Source organism: Pan troglodytes, chromosome 18, assembly GCF_028858775.2.
Source record: "Pan troglodytes isolate AG18354 chromosome 18, NHGRI_mPanTro3-v2.0_pri, whole genome shotgun sequence".
NCBI classification, from domain to species: domain Eukaryota; kingdom Metazoa; phylum Chordata; class Mammalia; order Primates; family Hominidae; genus Pan; species Pan troglodytes.
Window position 1 is genome coordinate 14,872,282 of NC_072416.2, and position 16,733 is coordinate 14,889,014.

General features: G+C 44.6%; 1 protein-coding gene across 16 annotated transcripts in view; it reads left to right on the top strand.

Moving 5' to 3' along the window:
• SNX29 (sorting nexin 29) overlaps nucleotides 1-16,733 on the top strand; it is a 592,115-nt gene that overhangs the window by 248,809 nt on the left and 326,573 nt on the right. The window contains exon 15 of one of the 16 annotated variants that reach the window (XM_063796682.1): nucleotides 6,394-6,639. The exons of the other annotated variants lie outside the window; for them this stretch is intronic. Within the exon in view, the coding sequence (XP_063652752.1) occupies nucleotides 6,394-6,557 (164 nt within the window). The 3' untranslated portion in view covers nucleotides 6,558-6,639. Of the gene's footprint in view, nucleotides 1-6,393; nucleotides 6,640-16,733 lie in introns of those variants that run through there. 16 annotated transcript variants of the gene reach the window in all.

Here is a 16,733-nt window from a genome sequence, read left to right on the forward strand (position 1 = left end):
CAGCCGCAGACATTGTGTAGATGAGTGGGCTTGGCTGTATGCCAATAAAACTTTATTTACAAGACTTGCATCAGCCCAGATTTAGCCTCAGGGCCATAGTTTGTTCTCTTCTGTTCTAGGAGTGTTTAAACGAAAACAAAGAAAATGTAAAAGACAGCTTTCATTAGTTGTCAAAGTTTGCCTGCAAACTCTTGAAAGCTTCTGAAGCTGGTCCTTGGACTCAGGAGCTTGTTCTTAAACTTGAGAAACATCGTTGTCTGACTTCCTGTTTGAGCAAAGAGTCAAGCCATGATTTATCAGTTGCAATAAATAGCTTGTATTTTTCCAAATAGACAATCACGTTGTCTTCATTAGCAACCCATCTGCTGGACCTGCAGTAGTACTGAGGAAAGATGCCTTGGTAAACACAGTAGCAGGATTGCAAAGTGCAAACGAACCCTCTTGCTTTGGTGACAGCTTGTTTGTGGAAACTGGACCATTCTGCAAATGAGTTCATCAATCTTGCCTAAATACTGGAAGGGCCTGTTCAACATTAGGGGAAATGCCAATGTATTTTGAGACAGATCAAACAAAGCTGCAAGTGGACAAATTTTAGCATTTGTTTTTTAACGAATGAGCAGATGGTAGGCCTTGAATGCCCCAAATGCTTATCTTTGAGTTAGGTTGGGGGGAAAATAGGGAAACCAAATCCAAAGTGAATACGTTAATACTGTGCCATCACCTAGAAACTATTTGGGCTGCACGTTGGAGTTGCAGTTGTGACTCTTAAGAATAAAAATGTTTCTCCCTTGTAATAAGTCATATGTATGTATGTATGTATGTATATATGTATATATGTATGTACTTACTGAGATGGAGTCTCTCTCTGTCACCCAGGCTGGAGTGCAGTGCCATGATCTCGGCTCACTGCAACTTACGCCTCTTGGGTTCAAGCGATTCTCCTGCCTCAGCCTCCCGAGTAGCTGGGACTATCTGTAGGCATGTACCACCACACCCGGCTAATTTTAATATTTTTTTATTACAGATGGGATTTCACCATGTTGGCCAGGCTGGTCCCGAACTCCTGACCTAAGGTGATCCTCACACCTCGGCCTCCCAAAGTGCTGGAATTACAGACGTTAGCCAATGTGCCCTACCGGTAATAAGTCATTTAAACATTAAACTGTCTGATTAGGAAACAGAGGCACAGGTTGATTAAATAGGATGTAAAGGTCCCTGGATTGGGTTCTAAAACTTAGTCCCTTTCCACCATACCATCCAGCTCATTAAGGAAAATGAGGAAAACAGAACTTCGTTTAAAGTATTTTCCCTCTCTGTAGACACTTTCTTAAAAACATAATTGAACTCCTGCTGTGCATACAATTTTGTTTGTTGCTTTTTTCCCCACTTAATCGTCTATCACAAAGCCTTTTCTATCATTATGTTGACTGCATTGCTCTAATTTGTAACAACTGTGTGATATTCCAGCTAGTGGATAGACCAGAGTTTTAGTCAATTTCCAATTGTTGGGCCTTTTTAAAAAAAAAAACAAAAAACAAAAAACAAAAACAAAACTTTTACTATACTGTAAAATGCTGCAGGGAATGCCTTTTGTGTACAGAATTTCCCCATGTTTCTAGTTATTTCAGAGGATGTGGTCTCATAGGCAGAATTGTTGAATGAAGTGCTAAGGTTTTTCTGACTCCTGTTTCGGGTTTCCATATTGCTCCCCAGGATTGTGGCCATTTTAAAGTGTCACCAGCAAACAGGCCCTCTTGGCCACTCTCACCAGCATTCATAACTGTTGCCATTGGAACTCCAGTAGGCAAAAACCTAGCTCCTTATATTTGTAATTCATGAGTCACTGTGGAGATGGAATACTTCCTTTTTTCTGTGTTTATGAATTGAATTTCTTTTTGGTGAATAATCAGCTCATTTCCTTGGCCTGTGTGTTTCAAGGGTTTTTCCTCTGGGTTATGTGAGGACTTGGTATCAATAAAGATGCTGGCCCTTTGTTTTAATGGATTCGTAAGTTCTCATGTCTGGGAATTGTCATGAATTGTCCTGCCCTTCTGGTTGTGTGCCCCAGTTTAGGTTTTTAGCAGTTGTTGTGATTTAGGCACTTGGACAGCCCATATTTTGAGGATGAAACCTTCAAGTCTGTTTGAGGATACTTTAAAGGGCTTATGGCCATGAAGGGGGAAGATGCATTTGTAAGCCATGTTAGTAGATGTGGTTTAAATGCTTGAATTGGCTGGGAAGGTGGCTCACACCTGTAATCTTTGAACTTTGGGAGGCCGAGGTGGGCAAATCACTTGAGTCCAGGAGTTCCAGACCAGCCTGACCAACGTGGTGAAACCCCGTCTCTACTAAAAATACAAAAATTAGCTGGACATGGTGGCGTGCGCCTGTAATCCTTCGGAGACTGAGGCACAAGAATCACTTGAACCCAGGAGGGTGGAGGTTGCAGTGAGCCAAGATCGTGCCACTGCACTCCAGGCTGGGCCACATGGTGAGACTCGGCCAGAAACAAACAAATAAATGCTTGAATCGTGGCTTTTGTTTGCTTTGGTAAACAAAGGAAGAGTTTTGGTTTTTAATCTTCCAGTGGGCTTCACGGTGGAGTAGTGGAAACGTTGGGGAATCTGGCTATTCATGAGAGTGTGATTCTCCCCAAAGCCAACAAGGACCCTTTTCCTTTTCTTTTTGAGACAGAGTCTCACTCTGTCTCCCAGGATGGCTGCAGCCTAGAGGGTGACTGTGGGCAGAAGATGTCCCCTGAGAGGGCTGGAAAGGAGATGACACACAGAAGTCTGCACACATTGGTCCTTCAAAGTATCCTATGGAGACACCTCTGTACTCACTATCAGCCTCAATGCTGAGTTCACAGCCCACCCAGCATGGGCTTGGAGGGGCATGGAGGCTGGTTGGGGGAGGTGGTCCACCCGGAACTTGTCCTCCCAAGCCCCAGCCTGGCAAGTTGTAGTCTTGGGAGACTGAAACCCTGACCCTCACATTCAAGTCACCACAGTTCTGGATGAGAGATGGAAGAGCAGCTTGATTTGCTGGAAATGCCTTCCTCTTTGTCTTCATCTTCTTTGTCTTCCTCCTCCTCCTCCTCCCCCTCCCCCTATTCTTCCTCCTCCTCCTTCCTCCCTCCTCCCTGCAAAAACATGTAGTCAGTCCAGGTACCCATCAATGGTAGACTGGATAAAGAAAATGTGGTACATATACACTATGGGATACTATACAGCCATAAAAAGAATGAAATCTTGCCCTTCGCAGCAGTATGAATGCAGCTGGAGGCTGTTATCCTAAGCAAATTAGTGCCCCAACAGAAAACCAGATATTGCATGTTCTGACTTACAAGTGGGAGCTAAACAGTGGGTACTCCTGGACAGGAAGATGCTAACAATAGACACTGGGGGCTACGAGAAGGGGAGGAAGGGAGGAGCAAGGGTTGAAAAACTACCAGTTGGATACTATGCTTACTTGCCTGGGTGATGGGATCATTTTTACCCCAAACCTTGGCATTATGCAATATACCCATGTAACAAACCTTCACTTGTACCCCCGAATCTGAAATGAAAGGTGAAAAAAACCACACAAACAACTTTATTGAGATATAATTCACATGCCATACAATTCATCTATTTAGTGTATGATTTAATGATTTTTAGTATATTCATAGAGTTGTGCATTCACAACATTTTAGAACATTTTCACTCCCTCACAAAGAAGCCCATTTTCCTGAGCAGTCACTCCCCACCCCGGGGCCTGGCAAGCACCATTCTCCTTCCTGTCTCTGTGGATGTGCCTGTTCTGGACACTTCATATCAGTGGAATGATACAGTGTATGGCGGTTTGTGATAGGTTTCCGTCATTTAGCATAAGGTTTTGAAGGTTTATCTACATTGTAGCATGTATCAGGATGGCATTCTCTTTTATGGCTAAAACAGATTTTACTATAAGGATATGCCATATTTTGTTTACCCTTTCGTTAGTCGATGGACATTTGGGTTTCACTTTTTGGCTGTGATAAATAATGTCGCAATGAACATTCATGTACAAGTTGTGTGGACGTGTTTTTCATTTCTCTCGGGTATAACCTAGGAGTGGGATTGCTGGGTCAAAGCGGCTGTACCTTCCCACCAGCAGTGAATGAAGGTTCCAGTTATTCTACCATATCCTCACCAAACACTTGTTATTGTCTGTCTTTTTTTTATTGTAGCCATCGAGTGGATGTGAAGTGGCACCTTCACGTTTGCAAATCAGTGGTTTCAATTTGCATTTCCCTGATGGTTGATGGTGTTGAGTATCTTTTCATTCTACAAATGGCTTACTGGCCATTTGTAGATCTTCAAAAGGTGTCTTTTCAAATCTTCTGTCCGTTGCTTAATTTGTTTAGTTGTCTTTTTTATTGTTGAGTTGTATGAGTTGTTTGTGTATTGTGGATACTAGACCCGTATCAGAGATACGTGATTTGCATACCTTTTCTACCATTCTGCAAGTTTCTTTTCATTTTCTCGATGGTGTCCTTGAGGCATACATGTTTTTAATTCTGATGAAGTTGAATTCATCTATTTTTTCTTTTGTCATGTACTTTTGGCATCATATCTAAGTTTGTCTTTAAACCAGTGTTTCTGTAAATTTTATGCTTCAAAATGATTTGATGTTAGAGCTGAGATGCTGTCGGCTTCAGCCCAGAGGTTTTGGGGGTTGTTGGTTGGAGAGTTGTTCATTCCCTCTCTGGACTTAGCACTGCACGGTGTGTTTCCCCACCTGAAATTACTTAGGGCTATGTCTGTCTGCCTACTGGCATCATAGGCACTCAGAAAATACCCGCTGAATGGATGGATGATGGGATGATGACTTCCTGTTTGGGTCTCAGCTCCCTACCTTACACGTGGCTCTCATTCTTTGCCTTTATGTTTCTCTCTCCTTTTCACCCCATCCTTCTCTTCTCTGAGTGTGTGTATGTCTACTTTTCTCCCTCATTCCTTCCTTCCTCCTTTCCCTGTCTCTCTCTGTCTTTGGCTTGGTCTCTTTCTCTTGGAATCTGTCTCTGTCCTGCCCTCATTCTGTCCCTCTGTGTCTTTTTTTCATTTTTCTTTAACTTTTTCTTCTAAGCTGTTGACCTTATCAGATGAACTTTGCAGTCAGTTGGAAACAGGCTCACTTGCTCACTCTTTCTTTCCTTTCTCTCTCTGTCCCTGGTGTTCAGTAAGTTTAGAGAAGAAATGCACAAACTATATTGAGTTCCCCTTCACCAACGTGCCCCAGAGTTGGCAGAAGTCAGAGACCAGCTGGCACCAGGCATCCCGCAGTGCTCGTGTTTTCAGCTTGCTGTGTGTGAGGCTGTCCCCCGGGCCTGCGGTACTTAATTTGAAATTTGGTTAGGAAGCTGCAATGATCCATTTTCACATTTGGAGGTACATTTTTGGCATGTCAGATGGGAGCAGTACAGACAGATTTTTTTTTGTGTGCACTACTGCTTGAGTTTGTCAGTTTTATTATGGAAATCACTATTTCTGCCTTTCCATTTTCCCAAGTTACTTTCCTATATTGATATATTTTCACCTGCCTAACATTGGCATATTTTTCAGGGTTCTTGCTTTACGATTCAGTAGCAAGACTCAAAATAACACAGAGGAAAGAAATGAAAAAACCTCTGGGTAAAAAAAAGACTTGCATCCACATTTTTTTTATTGAAAGGAAACTTCATCAGTGTTTTGAACAGAAAACTTAAACACAATAAAGGTGGATGAAAACATGGGTTGTAAATTGTGTGTGTGTGTGTGTGTATGTGTATGTGTGTGTGCTTGGAGTGTAGATTCTGACATAAAAATCACAGTTCTTTTGGCAGTGTATAGAAACCTTAGGAAACTGAATGGTAACAGGTAAAGATTCAGAAATGAATAGCAACTTAGGGATTACTGGAAAAGTACAATTTTCTGTTTCTGTAGGACTTCTTTCTGCTAGGGTAGGGGACGGAATAAATGTTATTTAAAACTCTCTGTTTCCTTCCTGTCCTCTCTGTCTCATATATGCTGCTCCTGGTTGCATAGATAGCCCAGAACTGCTTTACGTACTTATTTCCCAATACTATGGGTTTTGATTTTATATCTGTTTTCCCACATCAATCTGACATAAATCTCATCAAATACCCATCCACTGTTGCCCCAACAGTTAATACATCATCTGGTTGAACCAAAAGATCAAACTGGAGAAGGGAATGCGGTCACTGTTAGTCTTCTAGTGTCTATTTTCAAAGCCTTCATTTGAAGACACATGGGGAGTCTGAGGAGGGCATGGGGCAGGGGAGAAGCCAGTGGTCTTGACCCTTCTGTTGAGGGTGACCTCTTTTTGTACTTTCATTTCTCGCTATTCTTCTTCTTGTACTTTATACCACAGCAATGCTGAACTACTTGGGATTAAGCAAGGCTATTATTTACTGCAATGGTTGGTGCCTAGAAGCCCTTTTCCCACTACGTCTTCTCTGTTGCATGACTTTCCACATCCCCGAAGACTTAGTTCGAGGTGTCACCTACTCTGGAAAGACTCTGTGGGTCCATTGAATGCTGTTCTTCCTCCTGTCATGCTGACTGCTGTCACTACCGCCATCTGTCCCACTGTGTTGGAAAACCAGCCACGGGCTACCATTGATTGAAGACTCCCTATGTGCCAGGTACCACAGTGAACACTTTGAGATGCTGGCATTCCTCTTTCGCATCTCCCTTGGCCCTGTGCTGACATTAGTCTGAGCACTCGTCACATGCTTCGGTGATCCAGCATTTGGTCATCCGTCCTCCCCTAGTGGATTCTGAGTTGCTTGGAGGAAATGCTTTGTACCTTCTTCCTGCCTTGGGAACTGTGCTTGACACGTGGTGAAGGTCAGCAAGTCGGTGCTGCATGAATGCATGGAGAAAGCCAGGTGGGGAGTAAAGGCACTGGGCAGCACGAGGGCTTTCCTGGAACTTGAAGGTTGGTGCAGGCTTGGACCTCCGGCTGGCTGGGTCATTCTTATAGAATATCTTGGGAAACTGACTCTCAGTCTCACAATAACTTCTCAGGAATGTGTTGGCTGTTTGCAGCAGTTGTACCTGGGGGCAGGCAGATGCCGTGCCCCAGTCTCCAGAGTAGGCAGGTGGGAGGTAGGACAGGAGGGTGGGAAGCTCTGTCCACCCCCGACTCCTCACCCCCACCAGCATAAAACAGAAAAAGGGAGTTTCTGAAGCCCAGCGGTGTTTCCTCTCATGCACAGCGAGAATCACAAAGTGTGTCCACTGAAGGGCCTTTGGGGAGGTGGGGAGCTGTGCCTCTGTCTGGGAGTGGGCAGTTTCGCCTGCTTTATGCGCTTATCTCTAAGCCTCCCAGATTTTGCAATTGAGGACATTTCACGTTTTTCGTGTCTCTCTGACCATCATGTTGCTGTTCTGTTGTGACAGCCATGCCCCTGGATAGGATTTAGATGGGGCCTGGCCGGGTGCAGTGGCTCACGCCTGTAATCCCAGCACTTTGGGAGGCTGAGGTGGGTGGATCACCTGAGGTCAGGAGTTTGAGACCAGACCGGGCAACATGGTGAAACCCCCGTCTCTACTAAAAATACAAAAATTAGTGGGAAGTGGTGGCAGGTGCCTGTAATCCCAGCACTTTGGGAGGCTGAGGTGGGTGGATCACCTGAGGTCAGGAGTTTGAGACCAGACTGGGCAACTTGGTGAAACCCCCGTCTCTACTAAAAATACAAAAATTAGTGGGAAGTGGTGGCAGGTGCCTGTAATCCCAGCTACTTGGGTGGCTGAGGCAGGAGAATCACTTGAACCCGGGAGATGGAGGTTGCAGTGAGCTGAGATCATGCCACTGCACTCCAGCCTGGGCAACAAGCGTGAAAACTCCTTTTCTAAATAAATAAATAAATAAATAAATAAATAAATAAATAAATAAATAAATAAAAGATGGGGCCTGAGGTGGGGTCAGATTTCATGATACAGCGGCCACAGAAGCAACGACGCTGGCAGGCTTTTGTGACATGCATAGCAGCTGAGGAGAAAGTAACTGGGTGTGGGGGTTGAGGTTGGATAAGGGTGAGACCTACAAGCCAGAGAAGGGAGATGAACCTCGGTGGAGGGGCAGTGGGCAGGCCAGTGGCCTTTAGACCTTTTAAAAATCATTGTGGTAAAACATATGAAACCTAAGATTTACATAAGATTTATAACTGTAACAGTTGTAAAAAAAAAAATACTCAGAACCTTATTTGTGAAAGGGAGGAAATTAAGGGGTAAGAAGGCCTTGGCCTCTCCATTCCATGGCAGCCTTTTGGATGGGCACTTTTTTTTTGTTTTGAGACGGAGTCTCGCTCTATCACGTAGGCTGGAGTGTACTCTGGGAGGATCGCTTGACCACCCAGGCATGATCTTGGCTCACTGCAGCCTCCGCCCCCCGAGTTCAAGCGATTCTCCCGCATCAGCCTCCCGAGTAGCTGGGATTATAGCCACGCGCCACCATGCCGGCTAATTTTTGTATTATTGTAGAGATGGGGTTTTACCATGTTGGCCAGGCTGGTCTCAAACTCCTGACCTCAAGTGATCCGCCCGCCTTGGCCTCCCAGAATGCTGGGATTACAGGCTTGAGCCACCGCGTCCGGCCTTGAATAGGTACTTGTGAGGAACGTCAGTGGGGACCGCAAACCGCTGCATTGCAAACTATGCCAATAATAGTGTTACTGGTTCTTTGGGTTTGGAATTGCTTGGCTGCTGGTAACAAAGATATGGCCCTGGTGGCTTAAATGAACAACGTATCTTTCCTAGAAGGTCACACTTAGGCAGTGCAGAGCTGTTGAGTGTCTCTGCCACAGTCTAGTGTCCTGGTCCACTTTATCTTTCTGCTGTACCATCCTTAGCTGTGGCTCTTATCCTCAGGTTGGTCTAAGATGCCTGTTGAAGCTCTAGCCAGCATGTCTGTGTTGTAGGTAGCAAACAGGAGAAAACAGGAAGGCCAAAAGGACTCTCCCCCGCTAACTGTCCTTCCTTTAAGGAGCTTTCTCAGGAGTCTCATCTCACAACTTGAGTTTACATCTCACTGGCCAGAACTTAGTCGGTGGCACCACTTTGATGGAAGGGGCGTGTGAAGTGTAGTCTGTTAGCTTGGCACATGGCCTTTCTGAATAAAATAGGGCTTCTGTGATGAAGGAAGAAGGAGGGAATGGATGCCAGGCAATCTGTCCTGGTTGTAGAGGTAGTGCTGGAGGTAGCTGATGTTCATTGCGTTCATCGTTCGTTGCCAGGAAGTGCATTCTCTACCTGACATGTATTAGAGATGGTGTGTAGTGACCAGCTGGAGCCCACGTCTCTAGCACCAGTGAGGATTTGGCTGATGAGCAGAGTTTTTCAGTGGTCAGCACCCTTTGCTGGGTCGTATGTAGCTTACTGGACCGTGAACTCCTTGAGGACAGGAGTAATTGCTTTTGTCTCCCAAAGCACCTGGCTCAGTACCAAGGAAATGTCACCAAATGTTGGCTTATTTAAACCAAAGCTATTTCTATTGAAAAATACAATTAAAAAATATTTTTTGGCAGGGCATGGTTGCTCACTCCTGTAATCCCAGCGCTTTGGGAGTCCAAAGCTGGAGAATCACTTGAGGCAAGGAGTGAGACCCTGTTTCTACAAAAAAAAAAAAAAAAAAAAAAAAAAAAATTAGTCCTGTGTGGTGATGTGCACAATGTGGCCCCAGCTACTCGGGAGGCTGAGGCAGGAGGATTGCTTGAACCCAGGAGATCAGAGCTACAGTGAGCTGGTGTCATGCCACTGCACTCCAGCCTGAGCAATAGACTGACACCCTGTCTCAAAAAAAAAATCCTGATTATAAAGAAATGTAAGTCTATTAGAATTTTTTAAAGTAGCACCAGGACAGAAAAAGAAAAATCACTTGTAATCTCATCACCCAAAATAGCCACTATTGAAGAGATTTGAAGTACCTCTTCCCAGTCTTTTTTATTTGTATTTAGAGTGTCTGTGTAAAACACATTTAGATCATTCTAGGTAAATCATTTTGCATTCTCTCGTTTCACTTGGTATCATATCACGAGCAGTTTTATGTCTTTAAATATTTTCTCTGAACGGCCTTAACGGCCGCATGATGTCTCTGTTAACTTCCCACGGCTAGGCACTGAAGTTATTTGTTGTTATTACTGCCATGGTGATCTTTATACCCACATTTTAGTGTAGGATTCTGATTATTTCTCTAGGGTCAGCTCCTGTGAAGAGAATTGCTGGGCCCTTTAAGATTCTTGGCAAAGATTGTCAACATGCTTCCCAGAAAAACGTGTATTGACGCCAGCTGTGTATGAGTATGCCTGTCAGGCCTCACCCTCCTTGGTACGGGGTGTTGTCATTTTAGTTGCTAATTTGATTGCAAGTTTTATTTTGTATTTCTACTGTGTTTCAATTTTTCCAAGACTATTGACCATTTGTTGTTTTGTTTGCAGTCAGTTTTTTACTATTGAGTCTATAACGATCTTGATTTTTTTTCTGTCGGTTTTTGTTTCTTTTAGATGTTTTTTGATGCGGCTGTGCTTCTTATAAAATAGCATTTCTTAGTCATTCCTTTTTTTTTTTTTTTTTTTTTTTGTGAGACGGAGTCTCGCTCTGTCACCCAGGCTGGAGTGCAGCGGCATGATCTCAGCTTACTGCAACCTCTGCCTCCTCCCAGGTTCAGGTGATCCTCCCGCTTCAGCCTTCCAAGTAGCTGGGATTACAAGTGTGTGTGTGTGCCACCATACTGGACTAATATTTGTATTTCTAGTGGAGACGGTCTTTCACCATGTTGGCCAGGCTGGTCTCCATCTGCTGACCTCAAGTGATCCACCCACCTTGGCCTGTCAAAGTGCTGGGATTACAGGCGTTACCCACCGCGCCTTGCCATCTTTGTCATTCTTGTGGTAAATCTTTTTCTTTTACTTTTTCTGCATAATTATTTTGACCCATAGTGGTTTTTAATTTTTACCTGATCAAATCCGGTGACTTTTTTTGTGTGGAATTTCTTCCATTTGTAGTATGCGTGTTGTGGGAACAAGTTTCTGCTTGCTTTTCTTGAAAAAATTAGCTATTTGTATTTGCTCATTTTCTAGATAAGCTTTAAACCTCGATTCCAGTAGAAAAATAATTAACCGGGATTCCAATTATAATTTTTTAAGCTGCCTAGGTTGCTTTTAAGAGGAGTAATGAGTACTGAGTAAAATTCTTGTCTGGCATTGGCCTGGTAGTCTCTTAGAATTCATTGTTGTGAACAAAAAAAGAAAACTGGCTTAAAATTGAAGCAAGAAGCCCTGAAAATCACTGTTTTACGTTAAAACGGGGTTTATTGATTGAATTAACAAAAGTTTTGTCTTGATCAGACAATGGCATGATCAAGGACTTGGTGTTACCTGGACCTAGTCTGTCTCTGTGTCGGTCTGTCTGTATTTCTCTCCCTGGTCTATCTTTTTTTTTTTTTTTTGGAGATGGAGTCTCTCTCTGTTGCCCAGGCCGGAGTGCAGTGGCATGATCTTAGCTCACTGCAACCTCCACCTCCTGGGTTCAAGTGATCTTCCTGCCTGTCAGTCTCCTGGGTAGCGGGGATTACAGGCACCTGCCACCACACCTGGCTAATTTTTGTATTGTTAGTAGAGATGGGGTTTCACCATGTTGGCCAGGCTAGTCTCAAACTCCTGACCTCAAGTGATCTGCCTGCCTTGGCCTCCCAAAGTGCTGGGATTACAGGCATGAGCCACCAGGCCCAGCCTCCCTGGCCTATCTTTGTTTCCCCATCTCTTTCTCTCAACACTAGTTTCATCCATGATGGGTCCATCATCAGACTGTTTTCTCTCTCCTTATGGCTAGAGGATGATTGCAGCAGTTCCAGAACTTTCTAGTTCATGATCAGTGTGGAAAGGGGGCTCCTGCCTCTGTGCCAGGAGGCTGTGCTCAGGTTCCTGGGGTTGCGCCGACTCCAGCATGCTCATCTAAGAACCCATAGCTGGCCAAGGAGGTTGCCCAGCTCTGAGTGGCCAGGCCCAAGTCACATGCCACTCCTGAAGCTGGGCTGGAGTCAGGCCTGGGGTAGAGTCAGTGGAGTGTGAGAGCTGGGGAGAATTGGCTTCCCCAGCCAAAAATGGGTGCTCTTTCCCAGAAGTTGGGTGTATGGGGGTTTAGGTTTCTGATATACAGTAAATGTTAATAATAATTGCTTGTGAGTGGTGGACTACAGCCTTGAACCCAACTTGTTTGACTTCTTGGGAGGAGAAGGAAGCTACCAGTGCCCTGATTTTATTTATTTATTTATTTATTTATTTATTTATTTATTTATTTATTTATAGTGGCATTAGATTCTCATAAGAGAATCTAATTATATATAATAATATATATATATATTTTTTAACAGGAGTTACATTCAATCCTCATCTTGAATCCTGTGAGTCTTGATGTTCATAGTCCACTTGTCTTTTATCTGGAAAGTGGCCATCTCTGTCTGTGAGTGGTCGGAGAATTAGTCAGCTAAGTTTCCTAGAGAAGAGCATCCCTCCCAGGGGTTCAGCTGTGTCTGATTTGGCCGGCTCTTTTCTTCTTCTTTTCTTCTTCTTTTCTTCTTCTCTTCTTCTTCTCTTCTTCTTCTCTTCTTCTTCTCTTCTTCTTCTCTTCTTCTTCTCTTCTTCCTCTCTTCTTCCTCTCTTCTTCTCTTCTTCTTTTCTTCTTGTCTTCTCTTACCTTTTTTTTTTGAGGCAGGGTCTCACTGTGTCACCCAGGCTGGAGTACAATGACGCGATCACAGCTCACTGTAGCCTCAACCTACCAGGCTCCAGCAATCCTCCCACCTCAGCCCCACCCCGAGTAGCTGGGACTGCAGGTGCCCACCACCACGCCTTGCTGGGTTTTTTTTTGTATTTTTGGTAGTGACAGGGTTTTGCCACATTGCCCAGGCTGGACTCAAGCAGTGCTTCCACCTCAGCCTCCCAAAGTGCTAGGATTGCAGGTGTGGGCCACCATACCCAACCATTCCCCACCCCCAAAACCCTACCGCATCTCTCAGTTCAGCAGGAGCCTCATATTTGGAGAGGCCCCTGGCTGTGGAGGCTCCTGGGGAATGGCAGTTCACATGTCCGTCTTTCACGTGTCCTGGCCCGTGGGCTGGAATAATGGGACTGTGGGTGGCACACAGCAGAGACACTATTTGTCTTCTCGCTCTTTCTGTATCTTTCAGTGCAGGCCTGGCATCTCTTGGGCACACACCGATTCGTGCATGCGGTTGACAGTGAATAAGCTAAATGTGCATTTGATGCCACTCTAGGGCGTATGCCAGATACTGGGTTAGGCTTCATGTGCTCCAGGTGACCAAAGTCTGACCCCCTAGCCTGGACAGGTTTCCTGTCTGGCCCTCGCTGATCTCTGAACCTGTGCCACTTTTGTTCTGCCGCCCTGCCATTCCTCTCTTACACACCTGATGTCTCCTGCAGTTGGTAAGTGATGTCTCTATGATGAATTTATTAATAGTTTAATAAGAACACATTAGGCTCAGGGACTCAGTACCATGTGAGATTGTTAGCTAACTTTTACTAGATCCTGCTGGTTATTCTTGATCTGTTAGGACAGCAGTCTCCAACCTTTTGGGCAACAGGGACCTGTTTCATGGAAGACAATTTTTTCATGGACCAGTCTGATACCCTATTTTGGCCCAGACATCTTGGGGCGTGTAATTGGGTTGAATAGTTGTATGATTGGGCTTCAGGTCCATCCATTTAGAAGACATCAGAGGCTGGATTGCAGGCCCGGTTCTACCCTCATGGGGGCCTGGTGGGCTCATTCACCCTCTCAGAGCACCAGGTGGCTTCTCTGCTCAGACAGAAGCACCTCCTGGTGCACCTTCATCAGAGACTCATGTGGATTAAGTAGGGTAATAACTGTTAAAACTTTGTATCTTTGCATAAGTCCATTCAGCATGTCTGGAACCATTGTCAAATGTCATGGAGTCCTTTGTGGCTCTGGTAGAGGTTAGGTTCTCACCAATAAAATTACTCTACTGGTGGTGGGGGTGGTGGTTTCAAGATAAAACTGTTCCACCTCAGATCATCAGGCATTAGATTTTCACAAGGAGTGCTCAGCCTAGATCCCATGGGTGCGCAGCTCACAATACGGTTCATGCACCTCTGAGATTCTAATGCCACCTCTGATCTGACAGGAGGTGGAGCTCAGGCGGTGATGCTCACTCACCCGCCACTCAACTCCTGCTGTGTGGCCTGGTTCCTAACAGGCCACAACCATTACAGGTCTGTGGCCTTGGGGGTTGGAGACCCCTGCCTTAGGGTGCCAAAGTGGAGTCTAGAATTCTAAGAGTGGAAGAAAGGACTGTTTTTTCCTTGATAAAATCATACAAGCCAGGCACGATGGTTCACATCTGTAATCCCAGCACTTTGGGAAGCTGAGATGGGAAGATCACTTGCAGTCAGGAGTTTGAGACCAGCCTGGCCAACATGGAGTAACACTGTCTCTACTAAAAATACAAAAATTAGCTGGGCATGGTGGTGCATGCCTGTAATCCCAGCTGCTCTGGAGGCTGTGGCAGGAGAATTGCTTGAAACCTGGGAGGCAGCGGTTGCAGTGAGCCGAGATCATGCCACTGCACTCCAGCCTAGGTGACAGAGACTCCATCTCAAAAAAAAAAATCATCCAAATCACCTGTGCAGAATGGAGGGTTTCTTGTGTGCTTCCTGGAAGCAAAATTATCTTTTCAGTACTGATCAGAGCCCTGGTATCTAAATGAAGGATGGTTTGCCACTGTTTGAGAAACACTTCAGCATATTTAAGCTGGAGGGAGTGGTGTGGATGCTTAAGAAGAAGATCCCTGGTTAATGCTCAAACACAGATGTGCGTTGCTGGCAGAGTCACATTTCTCACCATTTGTTACTGTTACTTAATTTGAATTGACAGTTTTGTGTTCTCAAAAGAACAGTCATGTTTCTCCTTTCAGATTTGTTGTGGCAATGTATTAGCAGATCTAATTATAATATTTGTTCAATGAAGCCTCAGGTAGGAGCCACCTAAGTGGTGGTAGCATCGCTTTAAAAATAAGTCTGAAAGGGCATAGTTTTCTTACAGTGATAGAAAACATTGATTCCCCGCCCCCCCAACAAAAATTACTTCTAAATGGTATATTTAAATTGAACAATGGGAAGATTTTTGTTGTTGGATTCCTTAAGTAGTGGTTGAGAGCATATGCTCTGAAATTGGTCATTCTTACAGCGGAATCCTGGCATTGCTCCCTATGAGCTGTGTGACCTCAGCTGAGTTATTTAACATCCCCCAGTCTCAGTATTTTCATCTGTTAAATGGTGTAATGAGAAGCTCCCTCGCAAGGTTGTTGAGGTGTTACGTACATGATCCATATATTTAACATGCGGTGACAGGGTATGTAAAGCCCTCAGTAACTGTGACTGCTACTTTCATTACTTTGTTTGAATTCATGTCATCTGCTTGCGTTTTGAATCATAGTGACAACTGCCTAGATTTTTTTTTTTGGTAATGTAGGAGATGCTGACTTCTTCTAGTTATATTTATGGGGCAGAAGTCTGTTAAACATCTTTAAAATTAGAGTGATTGTAGTTTATTTATTTATTTTTTCCTTTTTGACCAAACAAAAACCCGTCGTTGTCATTTAGCCTCCCTTGCTACCACTCCTCCTCCTGGTTTATAGAACTAGTCACAGGCCTTGGTCAGTGAATTCTGAAACAAGGATTTTTCCTGCAGGAGTGGCATCTGTTTCCTTGGCTGGAAACACACTTGTGTTGGCAGCTCTGGGGCAGGCAGCTTTGTGGTTGATGGTGAGGGTAGGGAGAGATGAAGTGCTTGAGACACAGAGTTTCTGCTGCAGGAACTGGGTTGTTTGGAAGGCACTGGGGCTGCACGTTACGTGTTTGGACCTATCAGTCATTTGACTGTGGGATAGTAACTTCCTTAAGCCCCAGAATGATCGTCTGTGAAATAGGGATATTAACAATGCTTAATGAGTAGGTTTTTGAACAGAGTGGATAAGTCAACAAAAGGTTAACATCCTACCTGGTGTGTGGGAAGCACTCCATAAACAGCAGCTGCTGTGTTTCTATCTCTGTTATTACTTCCCACATAAAGCACAGGTGATGACCAAGAGGGCGTCAACCTATGTCAACTTTGTTATCCTTCCGTTGGAGTCTGTAATTGAGGCTGATGTATATTAACATGGAAATAAGGTCTCAGGAAGCAAGAGGGTGCAGCTGACAGGCAGCGCTGCAGGCAGACAGCTCATAATTTTCTCCTCCTTTCTGGGTGGGTCACAGCTGGGACTAGTCTCTGGATTAAAAACAGTGCTAATGCCCTCAATGTCTGCATGAAAAAAAGAAACATTGGCCAGGCATGGTGGCTCACGCTTGTAATCCCAGCACTTTGGGAGGCTGGGGCAGGCAGATCACTTCAGGTCAGGAGTTTGAGACCATGCTGGCCAATGTGGTGAAAGCCCATCTCTCTTAAAAATACTAAAATTAGCTGGGTGTAGTGGCACGCTCCTGTAATCCCAGCTACTCAGGAGGCTGAGGCAGGAGAATTGCTTGGACCTGGGAGGCGAAGTTGTAGTGAGCCGAGATCGTGCCACTGGGTGACAGAGCGAGACTCTGTCTCCATAAAAAAGAAATAACAACAAAAAAACCCAGTGTTAACCCTGATCTTTCATGGTTGACTCCCTGAGTCAAAGGTCAG